General features: G+C 44.8%; 1 protein-coding gene across 9 annotated transcripts in view; it reads right to left on the bottom strand.

Moving 5' to 3' along the window:
• Positions 1-18,782, bottom strand: part of zdhhc14 (zinc finger DHHC-type palmitoyltransferase 14) — a 336,569-nt gene that overhangs the window by 13,980 nt on the left and 303,807 nt on the right. Inside the window, exons 9-11 of one of the 9 annotated variants that reach the window (XR_010976199.1) lie at positions 13,470-14,288; positions 12,773-12,965; positions 12,324-12,580 (exon numbers count right to left, since the gene is read on the bottom strand). Coding sequence is in view for 4 of the 9 variants with exons in the window: in XM_068044782.1 (XP_067900883.1) it covers positions 13,887-14,288 (402 nt within the window). In the remaining 5 variants the exon portion in view is untranslated. Of the gene's footprint in view, positions 1-12,046; positions 12,581-12,690; positions 12,966-12,987; positions 14,289-18,389; positions 18,502-18,782 lie in introns of those variants that run through there. The other 8 variants (XR_010976198.1, XR_010976197.1, XR_010976200.1 and 5 more) reach the window with 8 other exon arrangements.

Genomic DNA, 18,782 nt, shown 5'->3' on the forward strand with positions numbered 1-18,782 from the left:
AGGTGAGAAAGGTGTCTAGGGGTCCCTCTCAGCCTTCACCTGGTCTTACCGTAACAGGGTTTAATTTTAAACACACCATGTATTTAGCTCCCGTTTGGTGAATCCTTGTTCACTGCTTTCCAATTTTAAGGCAAATAAACCAGCACAAACAGGTTTTCTTAGGCTAAAGAAGAAGAGTTGAAATTTATTTAACTTGAACTTAAACTCTAATTTGGTTGGCACCTGCGGATACACAATGCGCCCACACTAGCATTCATACACGATGCACACATGCAAATAGAGACAGAAAAGAGCAGAAGAAAAATAAAGTGGAAAAGTTTGAGGCAATATCTGAAGAGTTTTTGTTATGGTTCTTCGAGCTCACTGTAGAGTCCTTGATTGTCGGTAGATCTTGCTTTTCATTGGGGCCCAGTATTCTTCTTAAACCTTGTTCGCTGCAGAAGAATTTTCTCTCTTTTGGTTCGTGTATATTCAGTGGATTCATAGGCTTGTGAGAAAGAGATGGGAGCAGACAGGAGAAACCTTTGCAGTCCAGGAGCAAACAGTCTTTCTGCTCAAACTCACTGTGGCTAGTTCAAAAAAACCTGGAACAGCCAGTTAGTCATGTGACCAGCTGGTCTAACCAATCCTGGCCCCTGTGGATTGCATCAACCCAGCAGGCCCTGGAATGCGCTTCCCCACCCCCTCACTGTCCGGTGATCAACATCCATTGTGGGTTGAATGTGACAGGGAATGGTCCTTTGTCTACACAAGCACTGTCTGTTAGTATGCAAATGTTTTTTCCAGCCACAGCTGATCTGTTCAACAAGTCATTTCCTCACTCCAGCAACAGTAAAAAATCAATGTTCATATGACCAAACCAATATGCCTCATTCTTGGCAGGTGGGGGCCTGCATGACAATATTATAGTAAAATTCATACTTGTTTAGAGATACAGCACTGAAACAGGCCCTTCGGCCCACCGAGTCTGTGCCGACCATCAACCACCCATTTATACTAATCCTACACTAATCCCATATCCCTACCACATCCCCACCTGTCCCTATATTTCCCTACCACCTACCTATACTAGGGGCAATTTATAATGGCCAATTAACCTATCAACCTGCAAGTCTTTGGCATGTGGGAGGAAACCGGAGCACCCGGAGGAAACCCACGCAGACACAGGGAGAACTTGCAAACTCCACACAGGCAGTACCCAGAATTGAACCCGGGTCGCTGGAGCTGTGAGGCTGCGGTGCTAACCACTGCGCCGCCTGTGTTACATAAATGAAGCTGTTCATAATCCTGTTCAGGTTTTATTATAGTTTGCTAAACTTATCTTAACATAAGTAATGTCTGTCCTTTGCATTTGTTTGCCAAACAATACTGTTTTATAAGAAAATAATATCACTTTAAATTTCCCTCTGGGATATTTTTACATCATTAACAACATCAGCAGAAACCTGTTACCAGAAACATCAGTCAAACATAGGAACGTAGGAACAGGAGTAAGCCATTTCGTCCCTTGAGCCTGTTCCACCATTCTGTCATGCAGGCCCCCATCTGCCAAGAATGAGACACATTAATTTCTCCACATGAACATTGATTTTTAAACTGTTACTGGAGTAAAGAAAGAACTTGTTTTAAAAAAACCCACCAGACCCTTGACTGGAAAGACATTTGCATAGTAACAGACAGTACTTGAAAAGGGCAAAGAGGCCACTCCTGGCTCCAATTTAATGCACAATGGACTTTTGATTATCATACATTGAAGGTGGAGAAGCTAGCATTCCAGGTTAATTGTTAAGATGGCCGAATACACAAGCAGACATGGTCAGACTAGTTTAGTCACATGACTATCTAGCTGTTGGAGTTTTTTAATTTGAACTTGCCGCAGAGTTTTAAAACTCAGAAAGCTGTTTGCTCCTGGACTGGAAAAGACCCCTCTTCTGTCTGTTCTTATCTCCTCTTGAAACTGAAGACCCATTGAAGACATATGAACCCCAAGACAGAAAAGTCTCCTACAGTGAACAAGGTTTAAGAAGAATACTGGGCCCCACCAAAAAGCAAGATCCACCTCCAAGCAAGGACTACAGTGACTTCAAAGCACAGTAACAAGCCCCCTTCAGGGTGGCGCAGTGGTTAACACTGCAGCCTCACAGCTCCAGCGACCTAGATTCAGTTCTGGGTACTGCCTGTGTGGGGTTTGCAAGTTCTTCCTGTGATTGCATGGGTTTCTGCCAGGTACTCTGGTTTCCTTCCACAGCCAAAGACTTGCAGGTTAATAGCCAAATTGGCCATTGTAAATTGCCCCTAGTGTAGGTAGGGGTGGTAGGAGAATAGTGGAGATGTGGTTGGGAATATGAGATTAATGTAGGATTAGTATAAGTGGGTGGTTTTAGGTCAGCACAGACTCAGTAGGCCGAAAGGCCTGTTTCAGTGCTGTATCTCCCTATAATTGCCACAAACTTTATTTTTCTTCTGCTCTTTTCTGTCCCTATTTGCATGAGTGTGTAGCGTATGCATGCTAGCTTGGTGCGCGGCACGTATCGGTAGGCATTAACCGAATTAGAGTTTACGTTTTAATAAATTTCATTTTTCTTCTTTAAACCTAAGAAAGCCTGTTTGTGCTCATTTCTTTGCCTTATAATTGGAAAGCGGTGAACAAGGATTCACCAAGGGGGAGCTCAAAACACAGTGTGTTTAAAACAAAACCTAAGACTAGGTGAAGGTTGAGAAAGACCCCTAGACACCTTTCTCACTTGGTCGTAACAATTCAATGAGATCATGGCTGATCTGCGACCTAACTCCATATATCGGTTTTGCCCATAACCCTTAATACCTCTAGTTAAGAAAAATCTATCAATCTCAGATTTAAAATTAACTATTGACTAAGCATGAATTATCATTATCAAAGGTGAGTATAGAGTTCAACCATTAAAAAAAAATGTACATATATTAGTTAAATCTACAGTTCAATATCACATGCACAAGAGTACAGGATCAGTCAATGCTGTTCTGGCAGGTTTCAATTTAATGCAAGATCGATTTACTTACTTTGACTCCCCATATCCTTGGATTAGGAATTGATGTAACTGATTATATGTTGTAATTGCATGAACTATGTGCTTGTTTTTAAAATGATTAAATCAAAATTAGACAAAAACTCAGCCAAGTGAGAAAGATGCAGCAGGAAAAACATCTGCTTTAGTGATGTTTCCCCGCTAGACAACAGTGCAGATTTCCAGTGAAGGCCATTCCTGCTATTCTACAAACGAAAACAAATTATAAAAGTGTTCTGAAAGTTGAAGCTACATGTAGAACAAGCCAACTAACATGCAGGTTTCACATTCAGACATTTAGGACTGAATTTCCCGCTGGCATTGTGACCCTGGCACTGGAACCATATGCCAGTCCTGAGCAGGCGCATGGCCTCAACACACCCACCTGCGTATCTTTACGTGAAGCAGATTCCTAAATGGCCTCCTCCACATTTGCTGTCCAATTAAGAACAACAGGCGGGATTGCAGGGTGGGAAGCCCAACAAGAGAGCCTGCAGCACTGAATGGGCAACAGTCCTATTGGGAGAGATGGGGGGCTGCTGAGGGAGGTGGGTGAGCACAAAGACACCTCAAAATGGAGGCACCCTCAGATGTCTGCTGAACACCTTTAGAAAAAGAAGCCCAAATGTATTAGGGTCATTAGTGTGCAGGGGAACCTCTCCACAGGAATGATTGTGGCCACAGCTGCATCATTGGGTGCTTAAGAGGAGGCTCTGATGGCCCTCTGACCTGCCGCTGGGAGGCTGCTTCCATGCAGTTTCCGAGCTCCAGACGCAGCGGTGGGTCTGTCCATTTCCAGGAAAGTTCCATCAGCATCCATAGGATTGGGGCCTTAATTTGAGCTATTGGATGTCCGTCTCCGTGGAGTGGGCTGCTGATTCCCCTGACAGTATGTCCCCGGGAAAGTTGGCCATAGGTGAGATAGCGTCGGTGCAACATCCCAACACAGTTTCTGGGGCTCCCCTGCCTCCAAACCGGTCTCCATTGGGCCAGGAAAATCTCAGCCCTTTGTGTTTTGTGCTTGGAAATGTTTACTCCACCATTGTGCTTTCTTTAGATCTGGTTACAGAACACTTCCCATAAGCAAAACCCTGACCCCATTTTGGAGCTAATTTCTTTTCAGCCTCTCTCTTTTGATCTGCCTGTGCTGCAGAGAAATGATGTTAGTATCAACAGAATTGCTAAAAATTAAAAGTTTAGGATTCATTGCTGTTTTGCTTAAAAGCTTTAAGCAGAGGAGCAGTCCTGCATTGCAGGTAAACCACTGATAGAACTGTTATTACATGTTCCTGGCAACTTGTTAGCTGACTCCATTTCCAGACAGCACGCATTACAGGCAGGTTTACAGGTTAACCTCTGTGAAGCCTTTCCAGCAATTGACTGTTATTGTTGTTGTCTTCCATCAAAAATCAATTTTAAATATGAGAGTTGCTTCCATTTCTCCAGGAAGCCTTGTTAGAAAATACTAACATGCACCAATTAACTTTCCTCCTGTATAAGGTCAGGAGTGGGCTTGTAGCTGATGATTACACTGTGTTTAACTCCATTCACAATCCCTCTGATAAGAAGATACCCTATGCCAGCCGACAGCAGGACCTGGAAAACCTCCAGGCTTATACTGACGAGTGACAGATAATATTCATACCACGTAAGTGCTCAGCAATGACCACATCCTTCTGACTTTCAAAGGCACCACCATCACTGATTCTCCTCCCTTCCCAACATTCTCACCCATCCAGCATCCTGGGTGTTGTCATTGACCAGAAGCTTCACTGGACCAGCCATCAACAACATGAACAGGGCAGAAGCCGGGTATTCTGTGACAAGTGGCTTACTTCCTGACTGCTCAAATCCACGATCTATAAGGCTGCAACCAGGAATGTGATGGGATACATCCATTATTAAGTAGTATTGATTCAGTTTTTTGCTAGAGTAGATTTAAGTCCCTGCAAAGGAAACATCTTTCCACCATTGAATGTTATTTTAGCATCCACAAAACTACTTCAAAAGTACAGTGTTCATATCCTTTTGATGTAATCAGCTGTCACAATACCCCATCATGTAGGCCAAGTTGCTTAGATAATCTCAATGCGGAGTAAAACTTCAAAATTTGCCAATGATACCAAACTTGGAGGTGTGGCAGACAGTGAGGTTGATACCAATCGACTGCAACAGGACATAGGCTAGCAGAATGGGCAGTCAGTGGCAGATGGAATTTAATAGTGAGAAGTGTGAGGTGATGCATTTTGGCAGAAGGGATGCGGAGAAGCAACATAAATTAAATGGCACAGTTCAAAAGAGTGCAGAGGGACCTGGGGGTTCATGTGCATAAGTCCTTGAAGGTGGCAGGACATATTGAGAGAGTAGTTGGCAAAGCAAATGGGATCTTGAGCTTCACAAGCAGAGAGTAATGGTGAATGGCTGTTTTAAAGACTGAAGGAAAGAACTGGTGTCCCTCAGGGCTTTTTTATTTGTTCTTAGGATGTGGGTGTCACCGGCTTGGTCAGCATTCATTACCCATCCCTAATTGCCTTGAGCAGATGGTGGTGAGCCACCTTCTTGAACCTCTGCAATCCATGTAGCGCAGGTACACCCACAGTGGTGTTAAGGAGCGAGTTCCAGGATTTTGACCCAGCCACACTGAAGGAACAGCAATACAGTTCCAAGTCAGGATGGTGTGTGATTTGGAGGGGAATCTACAGATGCTGGTGTTCCGAGGCATCTGCTGCCCTTGTTCTTCTAGGTGGTAGAAGTTATGGGTTTGGAAAGTGTTGTTGAAGGAGCCTTGGCTGAGTTTCTGCAGTGCATCTTGTAAATGGTACACACTGCTGCCACTGCACGTTAGTGCTGGAGGGAATGAATGTTTAAGGTGGTGGATGGTGTGCCAATCAAGTGGATTGTTTTGGCTTGGATGGTGTTGAGCTTCTTGAGTGCTGTTGGAGCTGCACTCATCCAGGGAAGTGGAGAGTATTCCATCACACTCCTGACTTGTGCCTTGTAGATGGTGGACAGGCTTTGGAGAATCAGGAGGTGAGTTACTTGCCACAGAATTCCTAGCCTCTGACTTGCTCTTATAGCCACATTGTTTATACAGTTACCCCCAGGATGTTGATGGTGGGGGATTCGGCGATTGTAATGCCATTGAATTTTAAGGGGAGATGGATAGATTCTCTCTTGTTGGAGATGGTCACCGCCTGGCATGTACATGGCGTGAATGTTACTAGCCACCTATCAGCTCAAGCCTGGATGTTGTCCAGATCTTGCTGCATGCAGGCATGGACTGCTTCAGTATCTGAGGACAAAAACAAGAAATGCTGGATTCACTCAGCAGGTCTGGCAGCATCTGTAGAAAGAGAAGCAGAGTTAACGTTTCGGGTCAGTGACCCTTCTTCGGAAGAAGGGTCACTTCCGAAGAAGGGTCACTGACCCGAAACGTTAACTCTGCTTCTCTTTCTACAGATGCTGCCAGACCTGCTGAGTGAATCCAGCATTTCTTGTTTTTGTTTCAGATTTCCAGCATCCGCAGTATTTTGCTTTTATTTCAGTATCTGAGGAGTTGTGAATAGTAGTGAACATCCCCACTTCTGACTTTATGATGGCAGGAAGGTCATTGATGAAGCAGCTGAAGATGATTGGGTCTAGGACACTACCCTGAGGAACTCTGCAGCGATGTCCTAGGGCGATGATTGACAACCACAACTATCTTACTTTGTGTTAGGTATGACTCCAGCCAGTGGAGAGTTTTCCTCCTGATTCCCATTGACTTCACTTTTTCTAGGGCTCCTTGATGCCACACTCGGTCAAATGCTGTCTTGATGTCAAAGGCAATCACTCTCACCTCACCTCTGATATTTAGCTCTTTTGTCTATGTTTCGACTAAGGCTAGAATGAGGTCTGGAGCCAAGTGGCCTGGTGGAATTCAAATTGAGCATTTGAGCAGGTTATGGATAAGTAAGTGCCGCTTGATAGTACTTTACAAGTCCTTCCATCACTTTGCTGACTGATGGGTGGTAATTGGCTGGATTGGATTTGTCCTGCTTTTTGTGGATAGGACATACCTGGAAAATTTTCCAATTTATCGGGTAGGTGCCAACGTTGTAGCTGTAGAGGAACAGTTTGGTTAGAGACACAGCTAGATCTAGAGTACAAGTCTTCAGCACTGCAGTGGGATGTTGTTGGAGCCCATAGCCTTGCCATATCCGTTCCGCTCAGCTATTTCTTGATATCACATAGAGTGATTCAAATTGGCCGAAGACTGGCTTTTGTGATAGTGGTGTGCTCAGGAGGAGGCTGAGATGGCTTATTCACTTGGCACTTCTGGCTGAAGGTGATTGCAAATGCTTCAGCCTTGTCTTTTGCACTGAAGTGCTGGGCTGTGCCATCATTGAGGATGGGGATGTTCAGGAAGCCTTCTCCTTCCATTAACAGTCCACCACCATTCACAACTGGATGTGGCAGGACTGCAGAGCTTTGTTAGGATCCGTTGGATGTGGGATTAACTCTATCTGTAGCATGTGACTTATGCTGTTTAGCATGCATGTTGTCCTGTGTTGTAGCTTCATGAGGTTGACACATCAATTTTATGCGTAACCAGTGCTGCTCCTGTTTTGCTGTTCTACATTCCTCATTGAACCAGGGTTAGTTCCCTGGCTCAACGGTAATGGTGAATTCAAGGATAAACCAAGCCATGAGGCTACAGATTGTGTTGGGAGTACAATTCTGCTGCTGCTGATGGCCCACAACACCTCATGGATGCCTAGTTTTGAACTGCTGGATTTGTTCTGAATCTATGCCATTTAGCATGGTGGTAGTGCCACACAATAGGATGGAAGGTCTCCTTTGACTCCATAAGGACTGTGCAGTGCCCACTCCTACCAATACTCTCATGGACAGATGCATGAGACATGTAGGTTGGTGAGGATGATGTCAAGTAGATGTTTTCCTCCTGTTGGCTGTCACCAACTGCCTTAGGCCCAGTCTCACAGATATGTCCTTTCGGACTCGGCATGTAGTTCTGCTACTGAGCCACTTTTGGTGATGGACATTGAAGTGACACACTCAAAGTAAATTCTGTGCCCTTGCTACCCTCAGTGCTTCTTCTAAGTGATGTTCAACATGGAGGAGTACTGATTCATCAGCTGAGGGTGGGCAGTAGGTGGTAATCAGCCCATGCTTGATCTGATGCCATGAGACTTCATGGGGTCCAGAATCAATGTTGAGGACACCCTGGGCTGCTCCCTCCCAATTGTATACCACTGTACCCACCACCTCTGATGGGTATGTCCTATCATCAGGTTGAGACATTGACTGTCAGGTATGATTCTGTGAGTTCGACTGTTGCTTGACTAGTTCTGTGGGACAGCTTTTCCAATTTTGGCACAAGTCCCCAGACGTTAGTGAGGAGGACTTTGCAGGGTCAACTGGGCTGGATGTGCCTTTGTTGTGTCCAAACCTGATACTTAGACTGATGTCAGGTGGTTTGTAAGTATTTTATTTTTAGTATACTTTGTCATAGCGGTTTGATACAACTGAGTGGCTTGCTCAGCCATTGTAGAGGGTAGTTAAGTGTCAACTGCAATGCTGTGTACACATATAGGGCTGACCAGGCAAGGCCGACTGATGCCCTTCCCTAAAGGGCATTAGTGAATCAGATAGGTTTTTACAACAATCCAGTTGTTACATGGACTACATTATTGTTTTATTTATTCTAGGTTTATTAATTCACTGATTTTAAATTCCCCAGTTGCAGCAGTTGGACTTGAACTCATGTCTCAGGATCTTTTTGCCTGAAATACTAACATAACCACTATGCTATCATTCCCTGTATCCTGGGCTTTATAAATAGAGGTATAGAGTACAACAGCAAGGAAGTTATTGGAAGCCTTTATAAATCTGGGGCGGCACAGTGGCGCAGTGGTTAGCACCGCAGCCTCACAGCTCCAGTGACCCGGGTTCGATTCTGGGTACTGCCTGTGTGGAGTTTGCAAGTTCTCCCTGTGTCTGCGTGGGTTTTCTCCGGGTGCTCCGGTTTCCTCCCACAAGCCAAAAGACTTGCAGATTGATAGGTAAATTGGCCATTATAAATTGTCACTAGTATAGGTAGGTGGTAGGGAAATATAGGGACAGGTGGGGATGTTTGGTAGGAATATGGAATTAGTGTAGGATTAGTATAAATGGATGGTTGATGTTCGGCACAGACTTGGTGGGCCGAAGGGCCTGTTTCAGTGCTGTATCTCTAATCTAATCTAATGTCTCAGCTGGAGTATTGGAAGGATTTCAAGGCATGCGAGAGGGTGCAGTACAGATTTACTCGAATGGTACCAGGCACGAGGGACTTCAGTTAAGTGGAGAGCTAAGGGAAGTTGGGATTGTTCTCCTTACAGCAGAGAAAGTAAAGGGGAGATTTAATAGAAGCTCAAAATGATGAATAGTTTTGAGAGAGTAATAAAGGAGAAACTGTTTTCACTGGCAGGAGGATTGGTTCCCAAAGATCACAGGTTTCAAATAATTGGCAGAAGAACCAGCAGGGGAGATGAGAATTTTTTTTACGCAGCATGTTATGATGATCTGGAATGCACTGTGTGAAATGATGGTCAAAACAGATCTAATAGTAACTTTCAAATGGCAACTGGATAAATACTTGAAAAGTAATATTTGCAGGGCTATGGGAAAAGAGCAGGGGCATGGGGCTAATTTAATAGCTGTTTCAAAGAATTGGCACAGAGACAATGGGCTGAATAGCCTCTTTCTGTACTGCGTGATTCTATGGCCAGAATTTTTCCGTGATCTGTGGCTCTGGGGCGGATACGCCTGAAGTGGATGAGGGCTCTGATCCCGCTCCGCATCTCCTGGCCGCCGGCATCACGCGCTGGGCAGCAAATTAGCGACCCTGCAGCCTATCAGTGAAGCGAAAGGGCGCGTGCGGGTGGGATGAAAATCAGCATTGGGGGCATGGCCACATCTGGAAATGGCTAATGTAAGCCCTTGAGAAAGGTTTACTGCAATGCAATTTCACAGTTAGTTCAGACTTGGCTTGACATCATTGGAATTGGGTCTGGTGCATTAAAAGGGACGACACCTGCAAGGAGAGAAGGACTGGGAGAGTACAGGGCAAGTACATGAAGTGATGGAGGGGAGAAGCATACGCTCAGCCCCCCGATTTTCAGATGATTCACTGCAGGTCCTCCTTCAGGCGGTTGAGGAGAGGCGGCACATCCTATTCAATGTAGATGGTAGAAGGCGACCCTCCCAAGTGACCAAGAGGGCCTGGCTGGAGGTAGCGGAGGAGGTCGGCAGCCGTGGCGTTGTAAGGCGCACGTGGATACAGTGCTGCAAGTGCCTCAATGACCTGCTTCGCTCTGCCGGGTAAGGGGCATTCCTCATTCATCTAACCGTTAATGTGTCAAGGGAGGGCATATGTGTACTCATGATGCAATGTGGAAGCCCTGTATGATCATTGCTTGGTTGCTGCCTTACATTGGGATGCATGATGGGCAAGTGTGGGCTGAATGGTGATGTGGAGGTGTTCAAGTCATGCTCAGCACTGGCCTTTGGGTGATATGCCAACTAATATGTTTAAATTAAGTATTTTTGTTTAATTAGGAAAAGAGGGCGCACAATGCCCGAGAGAGGTCCCGTACAGGTGGTGGCGTTGCCAGTCAGGCATTCCTGAGTAGAATGGAGGAGGATGCATTGACAATAGCAGGGGAGGAAGGAGGACAAGCCGTTGCCGATGGCGAGGCTGGTGGACATGGCCATGACAGTGAGTGACCCAGAATGTGGTGTAAGAGTGTATTTTGGGGGGAGATGGGGGGGGTTTGGGGAGCGCTGTGGGCCAATGGTGTGGTGAATGTATAATGCACTGAATTTTGCCCTCAAATGTGACATCACACAGATATGAACATAATGGAGTCAAAAACATGTGCTTAAGTCTGGATTGCTGATCAAACTGATCAATATGATTTTCCTTACACGTGAAACACAGCATGGGCCAGGAAGCGTCTCCGTTGCCCAACCATCCACCTCTGAGGTGGAGGAGGGGGCCTCAGAGGGTGCACCGTCACATCCTCACGATACACCAAGTACCAGCAGATACTTACACATCGGTAGGGATTAGCGTGTATGGGGAATCGAATTCACATACAGGTGTGAGCACAGCACAGTTGCTGGGCCATCCACCAGAGGCAGAATTGGCCGATGCCTCACACACTCGGAGGAGTGTGGGATGCCAGGCCAGTGCAGAGCCACAAGCTGATGACATGCCTCTAAGAACATCAATTCATCGGGAGATGTTGCAGGTGCAGCATGCGGTCCTTGGAAATCTGGCGGAGTTGCCTGACACGCTGCGCACTATGACTCATACTCTGGAGACATCCATCCGGAATATGAGTTCAGCAAACTCTCAGGCATTTGAACATCTGGCTTCCTCGGTTGAAAGACTGGCAGCTGCAGTGGAGGGGCCAGTTCTGGATGCAATTCGTGACCTCAGAGCGAGTGTGGCCTCCCTGGACCAGAACACCAAAGAGCAGAATCTGATGTACTGGTGACAGGTCGAGGCCGCTCATCCCTCTGATGTCACCAGTGAAGACCAGCCGATCCTCATGAGGGCACAGGGGCAGCAGATCACATATGGGAGCTCCTCTCAGGGCGCCTCTGATGCATCCTGCAACTCCTTGCTCCCTCTGCCAGGGACATGTGAACCGCGAAATCCCAGGGTGTTAGAGGGTGCTCAGGATATTTATCAGGAGAACCCTGAGATGCTGCGGCCCTCACGGCCGCGAGCATGCAGAGGACGTCCGCCAAAGTCATCACAAGCAGGGCGGCAACCAGATCAGCCACTTGCCTCTGGTGAGTCTGGTGGCGAGGGATCATCCACCCGAATGAGCACTCGGAAACGATATAAGAAATCACTGTAACATCACAACTGGTTCACTGGGTGACATGTAAGTTATATATTTGATTTGTGTTAGAATAATTCTATTAAATTTGGTGTTTTGACTATTTGACGTCATTCCTGAAGTCTCATACAACATCATTGCTCAACACAAGTAGTTTTAAATATGAGGTCACACTCTTTGGTTGCGTTCCTCATGATGTGAAGGAATGTATCGTCACATTATCTCTCCACCTGAAGGTGAGTGAATTTTCCCTCTCAGATCCTCACAGTGACTCATCTGATATGGCAATATCAATTTTGTGAAAATTTTTATCCTCTTAATGGAAACGCCTGTCTATTGAGACTCCCTGGTCTCTGTAGCAGTTGAGCCAATTTACATTCACCTTTCCCTCCCTGGTCTTCATTTGACTGATGTCCAGCTTCCTCATCAGAAACTTCATCATCATCTGATGACCCACCTCCACAGTGAACAATTCCCATTGTTGTACAGCAGACCAGATGCTTTGACCACAGGTGTTAGCTTCCAACTGTTTGGACTGGCTCATGTAAGCCCCTTCCGTTCACCCAATAACTCAGAGTAGATTGGTACCCATCAGCAGTGCATATTATTCAGATGATCCCGTCTGCACAAGTGACACCCCTTGTTAGGACAAACAAACAACATCTGAATTAATAACGATCAAAAATAAAATTTATTCCTCCAACTCCCTCAAGAATCAATGCCTGCCGCCCTTATGAGCCTGCCAGGTTCCCGAGACGCCCCACGACCCAATTTACGGCCGTAAAATCAGACAGCACATGTAAAATTGCTGTTAATTGCTTTTTCAAGTACCTTAATCAGCTTTCAATTGCTTGTAGTCGGGTGGCGAGCGCAGACTCGATCTCGCCCGACTTCCTACACTGGTTAAATTGCGTCTGCACGTGATGACGCCGGGGACCCGGCTCAACGTCATCACGCTCCATTTTACCTTCCGGACGCCTCCGATGGGACCCGATTCCTAATGGTAAAATTCCGGCCTATGAGTCTAACAAGTAAACAGGTTTATATTAATGAAAACTTAATGTAGTGGGAGATATTACATAACAAAATTGGACTGGGCTTGCGTTTTAGCTGAGCATAATTCCATTATACACAACTGCCACAAGATTTAAAGAATAAAAGGTGAAATAAATTTATTAATGTTCACAGGAAATAAATATCACCAGTTTTAAATGGTGACATGGCATAAAACAGCTCCTTCTCAAACACTTCACATAAAAAGATAAATGATATGGTGTGAGACAATAGTGGCCCTCAATATTCTAGGTCCTATCAACCAAAAAAAAAATACAATGAAGGCTAATAGATTGCATTCTTTCACTTCTTTGCATTACTTTTGCCCTTATATATACTCGTTGAAAAAGAAAGATCACGAATGTATCAGTATTTTTACACTGGCCTGTAACACTTGTTTACAATGTGGCACAGTATAAATTACAGTCTAAACAGGCTTTTGCAGAACACCTTGCAATTACTCACTCTAACCCACCTATTCAAGTGGCGAGACACTCATGTTTAGATGATAAAGGCAATTCATGCTTGGTTTAACAACTGATTCACTCAGTTTTCTTACTTTATAATTCAACAGCCTGCTAGATCACAGATCTTTCCTACCAATCTCCACTGTGTCACAAGTTTTCAAAATATAGCACAATAGAAATAACACTGTTGTACAGTATCTGAGTGCAGTTGAAAGTCTTTTGCCATGGCTCCATAGTTAAAAATGTCAGTGAAGTGTTGCTTCTTAGTCTGAATAACTCGTGAACATGGATCGTCTTCACACTATGCAACATATTCTCCTTTATGTCAGTTTGTGATGGGATTATGGTGGCATTTCCTGATACGACTTTTTATGCTTCCAGCAAACATCTGGAATTGGAAAACATTAAACTGGGCACAAAAGTTGTCAAACTGAGCTGAGCTTGACAAGGCCACGAACTGAATCCTCGTGCATTGAATCCTGGGTGACTGCATTCAGGACGAGCATCGTGTGGCTATGAGTAAGAGGAGTACTGGGGGTCAGCATTCCGGGAGGTGATGGAACCTCTTCTGGCGTAAGAAAGTGGTGACCTTCACATGCTTCCTTTAGTGGCATTGTATCTGTTAATATGGTTTCTGTTGCAAGGTTTGATGTAGACGGTGGAGGTGTTGGCTGCCCAAGAGTCAACGTGGCACATGGAGAAGAAATTGTCATTTTCCCAGGGAGAGGGGGCTCTTCATTGGTTGGACTTGACTCACTTTGTAACCGTGGTGTGGCTGCAGCCTGCAAAACGAATTTAGTGCTCTGAATGCATTGGTCCTGATCACACTGTTGCATAAATGGAGAACAGATGTACGGAGCATCAGAAATATGGAAGGAGTATAATGGTGACATATGGTGAGAAAAGGATAGGGGAAAGAATGGGAAAAAAAATTAGTAACTATGCTGAATGTTTCATGTGAAACACAATTATATTGCAAAATTGGGTAAACATGCACAACTTTACACTTTCTTTAACAATGCTTTCCCTCTATTTTTAAATGAGATAACAACTAATGCAACAAGTTGCATTGTAAACACAAAAACATGCTGTGGAACAGCAACTGCGATGCCTTCTAGAAGTTGATTACTTCCACTGATGTAAATAGTTACAGAACAAGTATAGAAAAACCACAAGAATAGTTATTATGCCCATTAACCTCTATACATCAACAGTCAAAGAACCAATTTAATTTTTAATATGGGCATGACTTAACTCATCGCCAATAATTTTAAAAAGTCAACCTGAATTTTAAAAATTTGCAAATCCTGTTTTTGTATGCACACCTATTTTCTGCATCAAACTTATTGGCAGGAGTAATTTCACCCATTAGATGTTTAACATGACAGTATTGCTCGTCACTTAAACAATTATTCTTGACAAACATACAAAATTAGACGCCTAGTAAATGCATGGAATGTGTGGTTACCTTTTGTAGACATGGTCTTCCTTATTCTTTGATCATTGTTTAACCTCGTACATAAACAAACAGGCCATATCCAACCAACAATGTCTGGGGTATGGTTCTTTTAAGAGTCAGACACCATACTCGAGCCGTATCAGTCATGTACAAGTTGATTTTAACCTGTTCTGATAGTTACAAATGAGTTTCTGCGATAGTTAAAACAGCAGTGCATCACTTACTGCCCTGTCAGTTAGGGCACGTAGTGATGAAGGTGCCTGCCTGTATCAGATGGCAGCATTATTTAAATTGGGGTCCTTATCATGCAGATAGGACCTCTGTTGTGATTTTAGCAGGGCACAGCAAAAAGGCTGCTGAATCCAGTTTTCACCCAGAAATCTGGGTAGAACATGAAGCAAGAAAATATTTAAAGTGGCATTCATGTTTTTTTGTATCTCGCTGGAAACAAGCTATCTTATTCCAGTGAACTCTACTTTGCATAAGACAAGTGTTCCTGGCCTTTTTGAAGCATCAGCAGGCTTTTTATAACCTGCAACTTCTCATGACAATGGAAGCAGTTGTTGAAACACCTAAAGTTGCAGAATGGGCATGTAATTGACAAATGAATTTCAATAAAGATAAGTGTGCGATTTTACATTTTGGTAGAAAGAATAAGGAGGTTTTATAGTACTTGGACAATGAGTGTACTAATGCGGTAGAGTAGCAAAGGAATCTAGAGGTAAAGGTACAGAAATCATTAAAAGTAGCAATGTAGGTTAGTATGGCCATATAAAAAAGCAAACCAAGCACTTGGGTTCATTTCTAGATGGAATTGAAAAACAGAGAAGATATGTTAAACTTGTATAAAACCTTGGTTAGACCGCACTCGGAATATTATATACAGTTCTAGACTCCATATTATAAAAAGGATATAGAGACACTAGCGAAGATGCTAAAAAGATTCACAAGAATGATACCAGAACTGAGAGAATATGCTTACCAGGAAAGGCTGAACTAGCTGGGCTTCTTTGCTCTGGAAAAGAGAAGGCTGAGGGTGACCTAATAGAGATGTTTAATATTTTGAAAGGGTTTGATAGGGTAGGCGTAGATATAAACTTGTCGTGTGACCAAAGCTAGGAGCCATAAATATAAGATAGTCATCAATATATCCAATAGGGAAATCAGCAGAAGCTTCTTGAACCAAAGAGTGATTGCACGGTGAAATCTCTATGACATGTAGTTGAGGCAAATAGCATAGATGCATTTAAGGGAAGTTAGATAAACACATGTGGGAGAAAGGAACAGAAGAGCATGATGAGAAGATGAGATGAAGCATGATGGGAGGTGGTGTGTGTAGGCCATAAGCATAAACCACGGACGAATGGCCTGTTTCTGTGCTGTACATTCTAACTGAATGGTGGAGGAAGAATAAGGGCAATGAGACTCAGAAGCTGCATGGGGGGTTGAGGAGGCTGCTGCAGGAAGACTGCTGAGAAGGGGTGGGGGTGGGGGATGGAAAGCGGAAGCAAAGGTGCCAGTAACCTCCAAGCGGTGTTTAGAAACTGTGTCACTTACTACAGTTGCACCCAAGAACACAGTTTTAGGAGGCTTGGTTAAGTATCAAAGTTGTCCCTGACCTGTGTCAGCTACTGCAGACAGACTTGGAGTCCACACCAAGACGTGGCTTTCAAGGGAATGAGGGCTCTGACTTTCTCACCTCTAGCTTGTTCCAAGCTGCAGCAGGTGACATGCACACATCAGCCAGTCAGCCATGCATTCCTGCATCAAGCAAGTAACAGATGCTATCTTCCGACTGGCCAGTATGTACATTAAGTTCCCCATGTATAGCAGGAGCTGACATAAGCTATTGACTTTGCAGCCTTGAACTTTCACCAAGTGCGGGGAGTCATAAATTGCACTCACGTCACCATGTCAGCACTTCCCCTTGAGTCAGCAGCATTCATGAACAAGGGGCTTCAATTGCTGAAGATCAAAGTTGGAACAGACCATGCCACAGGAATAATGCAGATGTGCGCCTGGTCTCCGGAGAGATGCCATGATGTTGCTTTACTGTGGAAAAGCATAGTGCCCCACTTTTCCAACAGGACCAGCTGGTAGTTGGATTACCGCTTGGTGATAAGGGCTACCCAAAAGCTACCTGTTTGATGATGCCACTACGCCACCTGCACTTTCCCAATGAACATCACTATCACAACAGCCATGGAAGTACTTCCTCAAGCAGGTCATTGGAATTCTGAAACAGAGGGAGCCCTGGAATACAACCTGGACAGAGTGTCACCCATGGTGGTGCCCTGCTGCACTTTCCACAACCTCATCGTTCAGCAGGGATGGACCCTGGAGATGCAGCAGCAGGGACCCTGGGCAGGACTCTGGCAAAGAGGAGACAGATAAGGGGAAGCTGCTGATCAGTTGCTCCAAATATCACTGATAAACTCATAGACACTCAATGTTTCACTTGAAATCCTGTCCTCTAATTCTGCTCCTCCCTAATATCTAGCCCAGTCCTTCCAGCCTCATAAGACAAATACCACCTGACAGTGCGAACTCTGCAGCTAACGTTGAGCCAATCTGCACACAACCACAAAGGACTACTTTTCTTTAATGAATTCAATATCAAATATATCGTCAACCAGGTACTATCTAGTAGTGTCTTTTTTTAAGTGTACTTCTCCTAATTCTAGTGTGTCTACATTGTGCTGCTCTTGTGGTTTCAGCATTGCTATTGGAAGGCTGTTCTTATTCTAATGAGAGCACTGACGATGTTGCTGGTGGGTGATCTCTAGCAGTAGACTGTAGACTGACGCATCTCAGCTCTGCTGGGGCTGGCTGGTCCAGCTGACTTGGTGGTACCCAAGTAGGCATTGAAAAAGAGTCTGATAATGGTGTAGATACCCTTCTAAGAGAAGGCTGTGTGTGCAGCTCCCACAGTGACAGATCCACTCCCATGGGGCTGCACATCTGCTCTCCTAAAGGTTAGCGTAATAGCAGAGTGCAGGAAGTCAGTGACCAACCAAAGCCCTCATCCAATTAAGTCCGTCTGTCCATGCTGCTGCAGTCTTTCCAGGCTGGAGGAGATTGTGGAGGCCGGAGTTCCAATGTCAACAGTTTGATTTTGGATGAAAGCTGCCATCAATGGTGACAAGGGGTCTTGCCTTGTAGGCCTTGCTGCAGCTTCCAGAGAATACCACACACTCCATGGTGGAATGCAGAGAAGTTATGCCTTATCCCAGAGCGCTGCACATGCTTGAAGTGGACACCTCCATAGTCTCTGCCATGATGTAGCAGCTGCACCTCCAAAATCCTTCTCTTAAAACTTGGTGCACTGAAGTCTTCATCTACCCTCTCCTCAGCAGTGCTTGGACCTAATCTCACCCTCCGACTGTCTTTTCCACTATTACAAGCTGCTGGTCACTTGTGATATGAACTTCACCCTGTGCAGACCCCTCTACCTCACCATCTACTCCACCTGGGGTTCTGATCGCTGTGCTCGTGTTTGAAGAAGAGGAATCGAATGATAGTGTAGGCTGGAGAGGCTGGTTTGGTTAATCTTCTTCAGGACTGGCTGATTTTACAGAGACCTGCAAATAGACAAAGGAACAATGAACAGCAAATACTGTGCAGGTCAGGGAGCCTCAGACAAATAGAGTGGTGAGTCATCCCCAGTTTGGTCAGCTCCCTGAAAGTGCTGTGCATTAAGGTCAGATAGAAAAAAAGAGAAAAAGACAGAGACCCTGATTCTCCAACCCCCCTGACTCTCCATCCCTGAGATTGTAAGGGAGGTCTGTGCCCACAATCTCCAGGGCTTCCTGCTTCAGGGGACATAGGACCTGGATGGAAGTCGTTCCTCCTCTTGTTTGAA

This window comes from Heterodontus francisci, chromosome 13 (genome assembly GCF_036365525.1).
Source record: "Heterodontus francisci isolate sHetFra1 chromosome 13, sHetFra1.hap1, whole genome shotgun sequence".
Lineage (NCBI taxonomy): Eukaryota > Metazoa > Chordata > Chondrichthyes > Heterodontiformes > Heterodontidae > Heterodontus > Heterodontus francisci.